At 38.6% G+C, this 16546-nt stretch overlaps 1 protein-coding gene across 3 annotated transcripts in view; it reads right to left on the bottom strand.

Annotated features, from left to right (window-relative positions):
- Nucleotides 1–16546, bottom strand: part of BZW2 (basic leucine zipper and W2 domains 2) — a 59681-nt gene that overhangs the window by 21371 nt on the left and 21764 nt on the right. For 2 of the 3 annotated variants that reach the window (XM_054816317.1, XM_054816316.1), the window contains exons 2-5: nucleotides 14276–14340; nucleotides 7941–8117; nucleotides 6664–6767; nucleotides 3912–3977 (exon numbers count right to left, since the gene is read on the bottom strand). In XM_054816317.1, the coding sequence (XP_054672292.1) occupies nucleotides 3912–3977; nucleotides 6664–6767; nucleotides 7941–8117; nucleotides 14276–14333 (405 nt within the window). In that variant the 5' untranslated portion in view covers nucleotides 14334–14340. Of the gene's footprint in view, nucleotides 1–3716; nucleotides 3741–3911; nucleotides 3978–6663; nucleotides 6768–7940; nucleotides 8118–14275; nucleotides 14341–16546 lie in introns of those variants that run through there. The other variant, XM_054816318.1, reaches the window with a different exon arrangement.

Genomic DNA, 16546 nt, shown 5'->3' on the forward strand with positions numbered 1-16546 from the left:
TCTCTTGGAATGAACCTGAATTACGGTTCTTGAACAGTACCCCACTGCAGTGTATTTTGAGCAGGGATCTGGTCTTCTACACATCTGCTTAAAGTACTGCTGGTGCTACTAGCATAATCTTTGTTTTACTAATATTTTTGAAAAGCAGCTCCAATAAACTTACACATGTAGTTCTCTGCTGTTCAGGATATTATTCTATACTTTCAAGCAATTGTGAAACACAGACTAATTTTGGGGGAGACTGGGTGACAGGAAGTATCAAAACCTTTAATAAACCCACTTAAAAACCATCAAAAAGAACAAAATGTTCTGTTCAAAGCTGTCGTTTCAGATTTTTATTGCTGATTACTTTAAGAGCTCTTCTTTTACCATCACGATTACAGACCTCAGCAGGGAAGTCACAAAATGTCCAAGTCACTTCAGAATAGTACCAAACCACCCACAGAAACTTCTCCAAGCTGATGCTTCCCTGCTGTTAGCCAAGCACTGGCATTACTGCTTTTGTTACAGATACAGACTGATTCCAGGCATAAAATGCGCAGTTCTGGCTCACCATTTTGTATTTCTATCATAGCTATAAGAACTCCCACCTATTTAAGTGGGAGTTCAGAACGCCTAATAAGCACAAGACCAGACCCAATGTGCTGTTCCATGCTATTTTTGTCTTTAAAGAAAAAATCTTTTAGGCACAAATCCTGGGCATAAAAGATACACACAAGTAAAGAAAAGCAGGCAACGTTAAAAAGCATACAAGAGAAACAAGTGCTTCTGCTCTCCTCTTGCGATCTGGAAACCTTAATAGTGAAAATTAAGGAATTTTATCCACACAGGGAGTGTGGTGTCTTTTATATCTTCATTATCTGACGTGCTCTGTTGCTTTAGCATCTGACAGTTTGTCACATCTGTAGACAGCGCTGAATTGTCAGCAAAGGGGAAGGCAGCTAATGTAACAACAGATACCCGCTGACTGATTCTTGCCTTTCACGTAGCTGACTTAAAGCATCTCTGTTTACTCCCCATTTGATCTCAGAATGTTAGTCTCCTCTTATTTTGTAATTCCCAGCTTGATTTAGGGTTCTTTCATTAGAAAAACAGGAACACAAACAGAGGACCTCATAACATCTCTCAGTACTTCACACGTCCTCATATGACTCAGTAATTTTTAGCAGTTAAGACCAAAAATGTACTTATCTGTACTTCATCCTGATTTTTATAATAAAAAACTATACAGAATGCTACTTAAACTAACATACTACATAGATAATACTGCATGATTCATTCGCTGACCTGAACAGAAAGAGATATGTAAGAAAGATGAATGCAAATTTGGAACTGAGTATTTTACTTAAATTATTGCAAAATGTTGTCGTAAGTCTATGCAGAAACACTGGTCAGTGCTGTATGAACTTAAGGTGCCTATATTAAAAACCAGCAGGTGTGCAATGCACTTAAAAATCCTTGCCTTCTGTGGAAATTGCTTGCACAAAATAATTTAGATGTAAAATTTAGATGTACAGTTTGCTTATGTCACTAGAGAAAGAATAATTTGCAATTTTTGGGGGGAGACAAGAAAAAATATTTGAAAGCTGGAAGCAGACACAAAAGGGAAAGGTGCTGGGAAGCAATAATGACAGAATATAATAATGACAAAAATAAAATGACTAAATTATGCACTAGAAGACATAAAGTAAATACTTGTACAGATACTGCCATCTAAGACAACCTCTCTTGAAAGAGAAGTTCCACTGACACCATCTGGTTCTTAAGAGTGAAACTGCTGGCATGGCCTTGGGTTTTTTTAGCGTGACCTTTTGTGAGAAGAGCTAGTTTTCCCCCAAGTGCTTTAGCTGCCTAATGAACCTGCCAGAAAAATCACTTTCATTGCTGGGACAATGACCCACGAAACAACATCGAGGAGTTGCTCTCTTGCTTTTCTAACCATAGTCCAACTGCAGTAGAGTCTTTGAACCACTAAATCTTGTGGAAACCCCTTCTAGAAACATTAACGTATCTATCTTGTGACCGTCTTCACGGGCAGCCGCTCTCGTACACATTACTGCACCCAGTGATTAAAATATTAAATAGTTAAAACCCCAGCAGCCTCATCAGTGAGATGACAGCCACTTGAAGTATGGGTTGACATGAGCAGAGGGAGGGAGAAGGTAAGCAGAAGGCAGCCACAAATAGCCCTCAAGGGTTTTGAGGCAATGACAGCACAGGTGCAATACACAGGTGCAAACCTTCACAGCCACCTTCCTAATTTCTAATTCTCCGATAAACTGCATTAACCAAGGAATGGAGTGCATCTGGCACCCATCCCGAAAGTCCAGGTCCCCAGGAGGCACGGCAAGATCTGCACCAGCACTAAGGGCGACGAAGGAAGGGCAGATGGCAATTAACCCCCCAGCCTAGGACGACCACACGAACGCGATCTCATGATTTGTCATACAAGATTTAACGTGACACTAAAAACTATACAAAAAGCATGTACATAAAATTGAGATTTTCAGTCTGCAAGGTGAACAAGCCCACTCTGACCCCATGCTGGCACAGCTAGGATGCTTCCAATGGCTTTAAATGAGTAGCACGACTCCAGTCACACTGTACCTTAAATGACTGCTTTCTCTCAAGCTACACTATAGTTAATCTTCACATCAGAGGCACTTGTTCCTCAGCTGAAGAGTCAAATTATTATATATTAACCATAGTCTCATCTTGTCATTGAGCTTGCAAAGTGAATTCTTAGAAACTTAGAGGATTCAAAACCAAGCAAGTTACAGAAGAGAGAGGAGGCGGCTTGAATTGACACGGCATTTGCTTAATATGCTGAACACTCTCTGAAACTTGAATGCTATGAGTCAGCGCTTCTCATGTCAATGATTATAGTAATTAACAGCAAGAACACTAGATTTGTGTGGGGATAGAAGTAAATTTAGGTCTTTAGAACGATGTATTGAGCAATCAGCACCAGTTAATAGGCATGCTGGCCACAAGCGCAAAAATAATTTCCTATATGAGCAAGAATGGATAAATCAAGAGCCAAATTTACTCAGAGGTGGTGGTGAGGCATCATGCTCCAGACTTACCCTCACTGATCCTTGCAGCAATCTTTCCAATGTTTAAATAATATAGAAACACACTTTTAACAAACAAGGCATTTTAGTCACAGGACAGTTTTTGCCATTATCAGCATGCCTGTTAACTTACAGCACAGCAGTGTTTATTACTTATTCAGGCCATTAGAAAAAGATATTTACATCTGTTACTAGGAACTCAAAATAGAGAAAATAAATCTGTATTTTGTTTTTCAAAAATTTCTACCCATGTTTCTCCTGTCTCCTTAGAAGTCAGTATCACAAAACAAAACAGTATCCACAAATATCCACTACAGTCTAACAAGCAAATCCTGAGCACTCTGCCAGTGGTCATGACTTTCTTGCACGTATCTATGGCCTTGAATAAAAAAACTTGTGGTTAGGACTCATTCCACAATGCAGGAGCAGTTTAATATTCATACATCAAGTGCAATTCTGCAGAGCAGTTTTGCATTTATCCTATGGAAAAAACCAGAGAGTTGTTCTCTATTAGGATAGTGACATTTCCTGTCATTAAAAACTATACCCCCCCAAAGCACATTGAAGTTCTGCACAGAAAAGTCTGGGATAAGGTGGTGAGTTTGGTCAAAACAACCAAAGGAAGCATTAATTCAGAATTACTCGATATCAAGTTCTGCCAGCAGTATTCCCACAGAGCTAAATTTGCAGACCACAGCTGCCACGTGTAGATTCCATCCTCTTTTCCAGCAGAGCTAAATAAAATACATAACAGAGCAGCATTTGTACATATGCAATTATATTAGACGTAGGGTAAAAAAATATTAACGCTTAAGAAGAGACTGCCACCAACATTACCTTTTTGATTTCATCTTCAAATGCTTTCTCCAGATATTTGTATCTCCTGATAAGTTTATTGAAGACCTAAAGAAACACAGATAAACAAAAAAGGCAAAGGGAAACATGATTGCCACTACTGAATCCATAAAGAATATCTTTGATTAATCCATGATAAGACAATTTTTTTCTTTTCTGTTATCTCCACAGCAGGAAAGAAAAAGTAGGAAGCACTGCTGGCTTCTTACACTCTAATACTCCACAGTTTCCCCTTAGACATTGTTTCCAGGAAATAAGCAGCCAGCAGAATGATATTTCTGCAGTCATCTGTTGTGTTGTCTGTCTCATGGCAGATCATGAAACATCCTTCTCTATTAGTTTGTTCACAAGTGGAAAAATACGTTTTGCAATTCTTGCTTTATAGTGCAACATCTGGATCAGAGAATTTACTGCAGTTTGAGAGTTTTCTTTCTCGTACTTCTCAAAATGTTATTCCTACTCTACTTTTCACCCTATCTATAGACCAAGAGCAGGGGAAAGGAGGAGGGCAAGGAGGTTAACTTTGCACCCTTCCCCTGGCAATGCAGCTCTGGGAAAGCTGTCAGGTATAAGCACTCAGGTAGCACTGCTGGGCATCTTCAGTACAGGCAGGATCTTTGTCAAATCCACTAGCATGAATGCTTACAACAAAACACACTACTACCAGGGAAAGAGGAAGAACATCTGACAAAGCTTTTAAAACAAGTATGTTCTTGGAAGCACTTGTTCTCCAGTTTCCACCATTGGTTGCCTATCATGTGACCACAGATTATGAAAGCAGAAGCAGCACGGGTGCAGGGTACATTCAGATGGAAGAAAAGAGAGATAAGAAATTAAATAAACAAATCACTGCTCTCACTACTGTACAAAGGCCACAAAACATATGCCTCTGTCACAGGTAAAAAGGTTTATATGGAGAACAAATAATATTATTGTCAGGCTGGATGGTGGTGGTGGGAGAAATTAAGTTTACAAAGTTTCAATTAACTTTTCAGAGAACATAAAATACATCCAAACACCCTAAAAGGTAGCATTTTGAATCAGAACAAGTGAAAAAATCAAGTTGTGGCCATGCTGAGAGGCAGAGACACAGAATTCTAATAAAATAAGGCATAAAATACGGTGTAAAACAAAAACGTAAGCTAGCATCTTGTTGATATTTCCAAACAAAATTTTGTACATTTGTATAAGTCCCTGTAAATGACAGAAGTACACTTCATAAGCAAATAATCTGCTAAAGTATCAACGCTAGCTTTAGTCTTTTCTTGAAGACTTTTCACTCTTTGAATTGTTTCCATAACTAAAACCACAAAAAAATAGCCACACTGCTGGTTCATTTGGGACTCAGAGTAAGAAATTACCTAGAAGATAAGGAAGCTCTTAACACTATTTTAGCCTAACTCCACTTTTTCATAATACAGTAAGAGCTCTATTTCTCATTATGCATGAAAAAAACCTGGCAAGGTCTACAAAAGGATACATCTCTTCAGGCATTAACTACAAAATGTTGACTTAGTTTGGTGACTTTTTGATTTGAAATGCAGAGAATACATTGAAATTTTTACTGCTTCAAATTCTGAAGCCTTCCTCTCCATTTTCCAAAATGTAACCTTTTATTTTAAAGTTAAATTTCTCCTTGGAGGACTGGTACTGCCAAGTTTTATTATCAAACCGTTAAGATATTAAAATTCAAGAAGACAGAATCAATGCTTTGACCAATAACAAGTTTTCTGGTTTTAAGAGATGATAAAGCTGATACACACAAGATATACTGACTCCCTTTCCAAAAATAAGTATATTTCACTTCTTCAGATTATGAAACGTGTTTTAAAGGAGCTTTCTGCTATTTAGCAAACATTTGTTACCAATGCAGATTCTGATCCCAGCACCCTTTAAATCAACCATGCACCTTTTCAGCAACTTACCACCCTCAACACCTTAGCAGGGACAGTGTTATTTATGCCTTCAATTACTGTCTCCACCATCCCAATATTAACTACTTATTTAAAAAGATAAATATGTTACTTAATAACAGAGTTTTGACATACGGGAGTTTCAATGGTATTGCATTTTTATGCAATCCTACTTGTATCCAGAATTGCATAGAGGCTTTGAACTTTCAATAGAATTCTTACTGTATTTTTTCATATAATTATTATCTTCCATTAAGGAGTTACGCAACATCAGCTTCTCTTCAATAATGTTTTAGGTTTGATTGGTTTTTTGTGCTAATTTCACATAGGCCTATTTGTGCAAGCCTTCCTGCAAAAAGAAATTATATATTACTTACACAGGAGAAATTAAAGCTCTTGGAATATATGCCCAGTTCCTAACTAGTTATACAACTAAAGGTTGGAGGCGTGAGCTTTATATTTTTTGTCATTCGTATACTTCATGTGTTTCTAAAAATACGTTCATACAAATCTTTCAGGCTGCATACAGAAAAGGTCAACAAAAATAATAAGGACGGTGTCTAAAAATATACTGAACCAAGAGCAGACTGAAATAAGTAAGACTGCTTTCTGTAAAAGAAAGCATTGCTAGCTGTGACCAGATTATCTTAGACATCCTATTTTCTTACCTAAAATTTATAGTTTAGGGCAGATTACTGGTTAACTGGGTTTTCAATTGCCCTGTTACTAGCCTACTGCAGCCTAGACAGTCTGCAGATGTTCCACCGTAATCCCTTTAGATACATAAATGGAAAACAGTAATCAACCACGCCTTTACTGACCTGAGCATAATTTCGGATGGCATCATGATCTTCATCTGCAAAAAATACACAGTGGTTGGTCATCTTGGTCTTGTCATTGTCATCTATGCGTGTGCCTCCAGGAGCTAAAAGAAAGAGGAAAAAAAAGCAAAAAAAAAGCCAAGAAACAATTTCTCACTTTAGAGAATGTTCTATAATTTTAAGATTTACTTTAATAAGTTTTATGTTAGTATCACTGAGGCAAAAGGCAAGAGTAAGACCTAGCAGGGGAGAAAGGGGAACAGAAAGAGAGGGAGCTTTGCGAGGCTGTGGTGGCACCTGATAGAAGAGACAGCTGGCCGAGATGCTGCACCTTAGATCACACTGACCTCACAGGTCTGAGATTCACATCACACAAAGGAATCTTAGCTGGTTTTAAGAGCACTGAGCGGTAAGTAAGTATGGGTTGGAGCATAACCCTTGTGCATATTTTAACTACTACTATAAACACCACAATAACGTAAATCCTCACCAAAGAGAAAAAGTATTAGCACTCTGTTACTAATTTGAGGACTTGGAACATCCTCCTAACCTCTCTAATGCTTTCCAGGCCCATGTAAACATTCAAAACACTGCTGCAAAATTTTTCTCCTGGCTTATTTTGTTGAGCTTTATTCCTAGATAGTTCCATTGGCTTTTGTTTCCTGCTTTACCTCAAGTCTTACAAAAACATCTTTTCTTCTTACATACCAAAGGGCAGGAAGCAGGAATCAAACCAATGTGACCAGTAAAAAGAGCGAACTTATTAAAAATTCAGAGGAAGGTGAAAGGCATGTTTTTGCCCAAGCTGCCACTGATACCTCGGAGAAATGCCCCATGGACATCCACAAAGCACTCTTCATTATCCTTCACTTCTCTTAGCTAGCCTTTGCTGCAACGTCTACAAAGCAAGCTTTACAACAGCTAATAACCTGGAGTGCTGTATTACATCTTTTTATGCTAATAAATTCTTCTGTTTCCCCCAGTTAGCATCTCTCTTATTTTCTTTGCTGTTGCATTTATGTGCTGTTTCAGCTCAGAGCGAAGGCTTCTCAGACTGCTACCCATTTTTTGTGGTATTTGCAGAATGCCTCACACAATCAAGTCCCTAGGTATTACTGCACTACAAACAATAAACAACGCTATAATACAATGCAAGAAGTATCTAGATAAGTGAAATTGTAATACAATTTATAATTTCCACTTTGTAAAGGAAGACAGCATCTAAAAAGAAGCAAGGCTGATCATCAAAATTCTCTATCAGGTACACTGCCGGTTACCTAGCATGCTGCCAGCTACCAAAATATCAAAGAGCGTGTCGGCATAGCGGCGATAATCAAGCCGTGAGCCTGTTGCATCCAGAAATTTGGCTATAGCCTCCAGGTCACTCCCAGCTTCATTGAGGCCTTGGACAATTGTATCCCTGAAGACTGTAGGTTCAAATTTCTCCTTTTCATCTGCAAGAGAGATAAAGGGGAAGGAAAAGGAGAATCAGTTTTTAATGTTTCTGTTAAAATCTTGTATCAGTCAGCAATTGACATGACCAAGGCACCTAAACATATTCTTCCCATTCTGGTCAACCCACCAAAAGTTTGTTTGTTTGGCTTTTACTGCCTCTGGAAATTCCACAGTGCTTACCCTCACTTCCCTCTCCTCCTCATCCCCACAACACCAAAACACACACAAATATATGGGAATAAATAAATAAAGGAGAGGAAAAGCAACTATTGAAATTGTTTTCAAATTTCACTCTTACTTCTCTTGTCGAAGATACTATTGAACACGTGTATCATTATGCATTGCTAAATCTGATAGCAGAATAAAGGGAATGCCAGTTATGTGTACACAATCTCACTGTAGGAACACTCAATTTTTCATTTCTTGATATTTTTCTTTAAATAACTATGGTCACATATCTAAAATGTTTTCAAAAAGATAAGTGTTCAGGAAAAGAGGAGATCAAGGTATTCATAAAAATAGCTTTTGCGCAAACATTTAGGACCAAGTAACACAGTGTAACCAATAACTTATTTTTCGTATTCACAGACTTAAGCAGCACTAGGAACACAGAAACGCAGCACTCACATTGCATTTTCCACAGCTGTCCCTGGTTGAACTCCATTAAGGTACAGTCTGACCCCCAGACAACATCCCTATGTTGAGCCATTAGCTACAACAGATGTAACTGCAACCTCCAATAAAGCTAGGTAGGTTTACCCATACCTCCTGCTGCTGCTTCTTGCGGGCTGTTAACAGCTTAGCTTACCACAGACACTTGAAGCTTTTTAACAAGTCTTGGCTTTATATAAGGACGCATACAAAATGCTTGTTCCCATCAAAATAACTCTGAACTTCAGAAACAGAACTGTGAGTTGTTCTGTGACGCTCAGAAAAAGTAAATTAGTTTGTTATCACCTGCTGACACAAATGTTGATACAAGTTAGTAAAAAACCTGCCCATATTATATCCAGAACATAAATCTAAAGATTTCTACTTACTAAGGCAAATGAGAATTGGTAAAATTCCTGTCTAAACACGTGCTAATACAGTCTGAAACGTGCCAGTTGCAACTCTCCCAGCCTTTTTGGGAGAAGAGATTCTGGACATTACACATCCTCTGGCTGCAGGTTTCCTTTCCCTGTGACTCATAGTGCAGCTTTTTATCCCAAATATTAATCAAAAACCCCCCAAAGACCTTGTTTTCTGATAATGTTTCTCCCTCCAATCTCTTTCCTCCTGCCACAATAGCCTTTAAGGCAATTAATTAATTATTTTATGCACAATGCCTACTTTTATCAGCTTTATTATTTCTAATATAGAAACGTTTTTCTCTCTCCTTGTTCCCCTGCATGTACCTGGGGTGCACTCATTCTACCATCTTCAGGGCATCAGTTGCCCATTGCCCCCCTCTTCCATTGCATCTCCTTACCTCATAGCAATCACATCTGGAAAGCATGAGCACTCCCTCCTCCCACTGTGTCCCAGGCCACTGGGAACCTCAGTGGACTAGTCAACCGGTGTTTCCAAGGCTCCCGGCAGCATGCAGCCAACAGCAGCTCCAGGGCTGCCTGTCAAGTGCTTAGAAGCACTGGAAAAATGAGGCATCACCTTATTTTCCAGAAACTCCCTGCTACACCTAGCTTTTAGTGGCTTGCTGACCCTACTACCTATCTCCAAGTGACTTGCTGCCCCATCCCCTGAAGCTGACCTGCTTGGACCAAAGCTGAGGATTACTCAACATCATGGATACTCATATACACACTCAGAAAACCACCTCTTCCCAACCCCAGCTCATCCTGAAGTGATGCACACAATCACAGTGCCACCCTAGCTTCTCCCCATCACGCTCTCCTCACCCAATAAACTATGCAATAAGCCCCTTCCCTGGGCTACAAATGACTTCTCAGGCTTTTACGTCATCCCACACCTTGGAGGTATTCAGGCTCTCAGTTGTGTTACCTCAACTTACAGCTGTGATGAAAATCTAGAGTCTGACTTTTGAGAAACCATCTCTCCTATCTGCAGGGCATGCCCATGGTGGACAAACCAGAGAGGGTCGAGTGGGGAAACTGAAGAACATACTTTTGGTCTGGGACATGCCTACAGAGACATATGCTACTGGAATCCCACCTGAGATATCAGACCTGTTACCAAATACTCAGTTGCAGCTTTCTTCCAACTTGAAATACTGAAACAACCCCAAACAAGCAACAAACCAACCAACCCACAAACAAAGCCTTTTACTGAATAAGTCTAAGTACTTCAGTATGCGTACTTCAGGCAGTTTTATTTGCACACCAGAAACACAGCTCCACCCACATACAAGTATCTGAGTATAATTATTCTCTTTTGGGTTACCAAATGAATATGTATTATTTCCAGGACAAAAAAAAAAAAAAATGCTCGATGACTCACCAGCGAGTAAGGAGACAGAGCTCTGTCCTAAGAGAGGAGTTAAAAAAATATCATATTTTACTTTTTCAACTATATCTTGTCTAAAAATTTAAGATGTTCACATCTAAACCGAAAAGCGTTATGTGTTTGGTATCATGGGTACACAGTGCTTAGTACAAACACAAACACCATGATTAATATTTCTTAGTTATTTTAAACAGATTCTCCTCCTGCCCCAGAAGTCCTCTGCTCATCTGGAGTGCCCTACTATTTTCTTGTCTATCACAATCTAAAAATTTACACAGGAAGAGGAGGTAAACTCATTGCATGAAAAATGATTTATAATTTTATTGAAACATTTTCCTACCAAGATAATGTACTGAAGAGGAATATGCTGATGTAGTACAACAGGGTGAGTAAGAAGCCATCATCAAGAAGTGGTGACAGTATGTTGAGCTGTCAAGTACATAATTACTAAACAAGCACAGTTTCAATCACAGGCTAGTGGAGGCAGGTGTAGCTTGCAGATATGATGCATACAATATCCAATGCAGCAGTGCTATACACAGCTTTTCATTTTCATCATGTTCCCAGATCCTTATTTCCTTTCTTTGGCTTCTAAGGAAATCACAAAGTACATTTATACACTCCTCCTTAAGAATTAACCTTAACTCTTCAACAGAAGGCCCACAACTGTATTTCTGTGGAAGAAAAATTGGATGCCCTCTTTGGCCCCCTCTTCTGACTTCATGTTAAAGGTATTAATATTGACTTTTTACTAGATAATTTTCTTCCTGAAAGTAACATGCATCGTTTTGCTTAGCTTCTTTTTATGCTGCCATTTACCTTTTTGCACTAGTTTTTCAGCAGATATTAACTCTATGTTATCTATAGCATGGGAACAAACTTGGGTCTCAGGTATTGCCTGTCAGCTTACATTAAACAATACACATTGTTTGTTCTTGTTAATGCTTTTGGAAGGTTTTTGTCCTGTGGGTATTTGTCAACTGTCTGGATACATAAATTTTCCTTATTCTGGCATTTCTGCTACTCTTATTTCCTCGTCTTCCATTTCAGAAAACACAAAGACATCAATTTGCATGCATCCAAGTACAGCGCAATCAACACAACCCACATCCCACGTATCTACACCATAAGCACAAATCCCGGCCAGATGCCAACTACTGCTGACCCTCACCAAAAATGCAGCATTCAACGGGGACAGAAATTATACTCAGAATGAACCAAACAAATTTCTTTGCCCAGACTGCTAAAAACTTGATATGGAACTGTGAGATGCCTTCTTCCCTTTACATCATTTTTCTTCCTTCAAATCTTTTTAAAACTATTTTAATGCCTCTCACTATATATGCTGGAGGCAAGGTTTATACCTTTTATTAGCTCAACTAATAAAACTAATAACTCTCCTACCTGAGTGAAATTTCACAACTCCCTGATATACTGAAAGTCAGGATATAGAAAAACTAGTAGTATTGTCTAGTTGAAGTCCAAGACACAGCTGTCTGTGACACTGCTATGACACAAAAAGAAAATGTTTATACACACAGAAGCGAAGGAAGCCATTTCTCTACCTCAAGCCCTCTGCCTCTAGAAAGATAACAGGTATCTACAATATTTCTAGGCAGGATCCTCAAATATTAAGGCAACCAGAATCCCACCATTTTTAAAGAAGAGATTTTATGTTTTAAGCACAGAAGTGTTTGCATGTTAAGATTTCTACATTAAAGCCATTTAATGTCCCCAATCCCATTTAAGTAATCTCTCAAAAAAACAAAGAACCACCTCCCCAATCTTCTAGCCCCTATGCAAATCTTTTCCTTCTTCCGTGCAGTCAATGAGTATCTAGTGTCACGTTCAATCACTATAACAGAAATTCAAGACATAGGCACAGAATTACAAATACAAGCTCTTTATTTATTCTAGTTATTACTTCCATTAAATAGAAGTCAAAGACAAAATCTGTATTAAGACCCATTATGCCAAATACATTGCAAAACATGGACTGAAAATAAAGTCTTTATGAGAGAGAGAACATTTTCTAAGACAATTTTAGCAAACAACATATGCACCATAACTGACTGACCTACACTGAACAATACATTGGATCAATCCAGCAGCATGCACATCTGATTGCTTTTACTGGTTGATCTGACAGAGGTACTTCTTTAGAGATTGTTACTTCCACTCCTCTAGCTACATCTATACTGTTGCTAGTTAATGCAGCGTACAGCTCCTACTGCACAATGTTCTGGACCACACTGATAGAAACTTAATCCCGCTAATTACTGGAGCATCGTGACATTTAATTACAAACAATATAGGTTTCTTTTTTTAATTGCTTATACCTACAAATGTTGTATGTGCATTATAGAAAGGACATTTTCAATTTAAGACACTGCACCAGTCAAACTAACAGAGGAAGCCATGTGTGCAAGGGAAGAAAGATGAGAGAAAGTTGGCACTGATTTTTAACATGACTGAAACCAAATTATTTTGCAATTCTCATCCAAGCTTCGTGACCATACTAGATCTTGAGAAACTCACTCAGCTCTTCAGACTCGTGATAGAATTTGTAATTTTCTGAGAAAGGTTGCAAGCTCTTTTTGTTTCTCTCATCCACTCTGAGAAAATGCTCTTATTTACATTTTCTGTCACAAGAAGTTAATACCAGGTGTTAGCTTTTGGTCAGAAACAGGAAAGTCAAGATGGAATAAGTCTGTTACATGACAGACAGGAACCCCTCCCATATGTGCTATAATAATTTGCTATTGTAACAGCAAAATATCTAAGCCTTCTTTTCACAAACCAGACAATCATTTATTACACATATTTTTGCTCTCTTCCCCAAAGCGTTGGGGATTTGTCTCGGACACCTAAGCCATGACAAATGAACTCTGAGTACAGCATGAGCAAGCATGCTAGGAAGACACTAGCTGTACAGAATAGCTGGATGATCAGTGTAATTAGCACCACTTAGCTTTCTTTAAAAATTGATGCAATATTGTACATGAAGAAAGAGAGCATTGGTCATGTTTACAGCAAATCAGTAGCACAATGAGTAAAATGGGACTTACACAATGGTAATTGTTTTATTTTAACAATAAAAAAACCAAACTACACTAGCACAGCAGAAATAACATTTGTGAAAAAGGAGCTTTCTGACCTCTGTTGTTACAGAAAGCAGGGCCAACAAGACCACCCTCATGAAGAAGGAAGGTGAGAGCATTCCTTTTTACATGTAAAAGGTTCATTTATAAAGATGACATTGATTTGAGTCAAAGAAATAAAAACAAAAAATAAAAAGAAAAAGCCAGATAATTTTCTTTATGCAACCTTAAAATAAAAGCTCATATTTTGCTTTCTTAGTTGAAAGGAAGATTTTAAGAAACACCTGAAAAACATCTAACAAGTTTTCTTCTTCGTATGAAAATATACTATAAACTCAGTTAGAATCTAATTTTTTAACTGAGGCTTCTACAAGACTTAATAGCTATAAATTCAAATTTTACAGAAAGTGCTAAGATGTATAAAGAACATAATAAAATTCATTAAGCTTAGTTAAAAACAACATTTGCACTCTTAACATGGCTGAAGGGGAGAAAAACCTTAATCCTATTGAACTTTCGGTTACTCCACCTGCCCTGTTTCTAGTCATTTTAACAAAGAGGAAAATAAAGTAAAAAAATGTAACATAACCTACCCCTCTTCCTAGTTTTGAACCGCTGGCCTGTTAGCACCGGCTTCTGATTCTTATTCATAAAATTTCTGGAGGGAAAAAAAAAAGAGAAAAGTTTTTTTTTTTATCACGGCATTTACAGACAACAGTTTAACCTCAAGGCAAAATAAACATTCAGTGTAGTAAAATCCCAACATGTGAAAGAAAGTTCTTGATGTATACTCAAATAATAATTTACATTATCTTAAAGATGAAGAGCACTATGATCCAAGAGTAACTTTGATGAGATGTGGTCTCTTAGCATCCCTGTAAAAAACCCTGAAGGTTCAAACCCAAGCAGGAAGGTGACAGACCCTTACTGCCAGGGCAGGGGTACAGCAGCTCACAGGGATGCTCGGGGACACAGAAGCCATGAGGACGCAGCACCAGGACTGACCCTGGTGGGGTTGGGCACAGCACAGGTCTCGCCCTCCGGCACATGGACTCCTGGGGCTACATGCCATCCTGCTGAAGACACGACTGCAGTCTAACCACAAAGACAATGTTTTAACCATCAAATCCCACTCAAATGTTTCTTCCAAACGTCACTATATCTTAATAACTTTTATTTCCTAAAAACATGTAGCTGTTGTAAAAAAAGATAACCAAGTCCCTTGCCCCATCAATTTTGTGTATAAATACACAGTTAAGGACCTACATGGCACATCATGTAACAACAACATAAATAAAATAAAAAACATCAGGCTCGTATTACTTCAGACCTTAATGGCAAATCTCAACATGCAACATTAAAAAATTTGGGAAGTGATCATATATTAATGTCATTTTAGATGAAGAAAACAAAACTATTTTTCAGCTTTGGATATAATTAGTTTAATCACACGAGACGCAGCTTGTGCAATGAGCAGCTAAATCGACAGCTGAACGCAAACAGCAGTGAATACAAGGAAGCTTTGCAGCATGTGGCAATCGTCACAGGTCATCCCCCTGTCCTGCTAAGAGCAAGCACCAGTGCTGGGACTTATAGGCCACCTATTTCACACCCTGCAGGTCATTAGGTCACTGTTACATATGATTTGATCATCCAGAATCAGGCCTTACCATGCAATAAGGTTTGTTCTTTGGGCATGTTCTTCTAATAACTTTAGTTTCACAAAAAACTCTGTTATTTGTATTTCTTCATTGTGGACTCTGCAGGTCTAGTTTAAAAGTACATACATTTGCCAACACTACTTCTTATCGTGAGCAAAGAGAAGCTCAAGCTCCATGGCTAGAAAGATGCCAATCACACGCTACTATCCAAGTTAATGCTCTCTCCACCCCTGAAAGTTCATTTAACAACTCTTGTTAACAATGGTCCAGCTACACAGTTTGTTCTCATTCACCAGACTAACTCTTCTAGTTGCAGCATCACTAGCTGATCACTTCTGCAGCATTTCAAATGTTTAACTTGGCAAACCACTGCTTTCTAGTCTAGGTCTGCTATTTATCCGCAGTCAAAAACTGCCCACATGCACTGGAAATAGCCAGCACGGTTCAGAGTCAAGACTGGTTTTGCTTCCTGCAAGTCATAAAAAATAGAAAGATGCAACAAGCAGTTAAACTGACAGGTTCACATTCATCACTGAGATTTAAAGCTACGGTTTTAACAGGCCAAGGAGCATTTTGAAACAACTGCAACACTTAATAGCCTTCTGGAAAAATGATTTGCCCATCTGCAAAGAGAGTTAAAAATGGCAAACCATGGTATCATAGCATCTTTTAAAGCGCTGTAGGATCTATGCCTCCCTTCACAGCAGAGCTCAAAAGTCTCCTTCCCCCACATAGCTGTCTCTGTGGCAGAGGAACAGGAGGTGCTTTACAAATTAATTGCATGGATAATCTAGCAGTCAACAGGGATAAGCAACAGCCAAGCCTCTAGCCGTGACCGGCTAGACTTAACATATTTATCTGTTTTGTCTTTCTGACCTTCAGTTATTTGTAAGAGACTGACCTATAAAATTTAATATTCACTCAGGTATTTCTGATTGTTTTTATGCTTGGCCCTGATACCTTACCCCTTGTTCTGGGTCTAAAATTGTTCATTTCAATAGATTGCAGAAGGAGCCCATGAGGTTTGAAAAGAAAATGTCAAGTGAGCCACGCAGCAGGTAAGAATTAATCCTCTTGTCCCAGCTCTTACACAGCACAAACATGCTGTCAGGCTGGGATCGACACTGCCCGCTCCCTTAAAGAATTCCTTGGGGGCAATGAAATGAATGACACCTGACCCTCAACCCAGCCATACTGGTACAG

The sequence above is a fragment of the Grus americana genome, chromosome 2 (assembly GCF_028858705.1).
Source record: "Grus americana isolate bGruAme1 chromosome 2, bGruAme1.mat, whole genome shotgun sequence".
Classification (NCBI taxonomy): Eukaryota; Metazoa; Chordata; class Aves; order Gruiformes; family Gruidae; genus Grus; species Grus americana.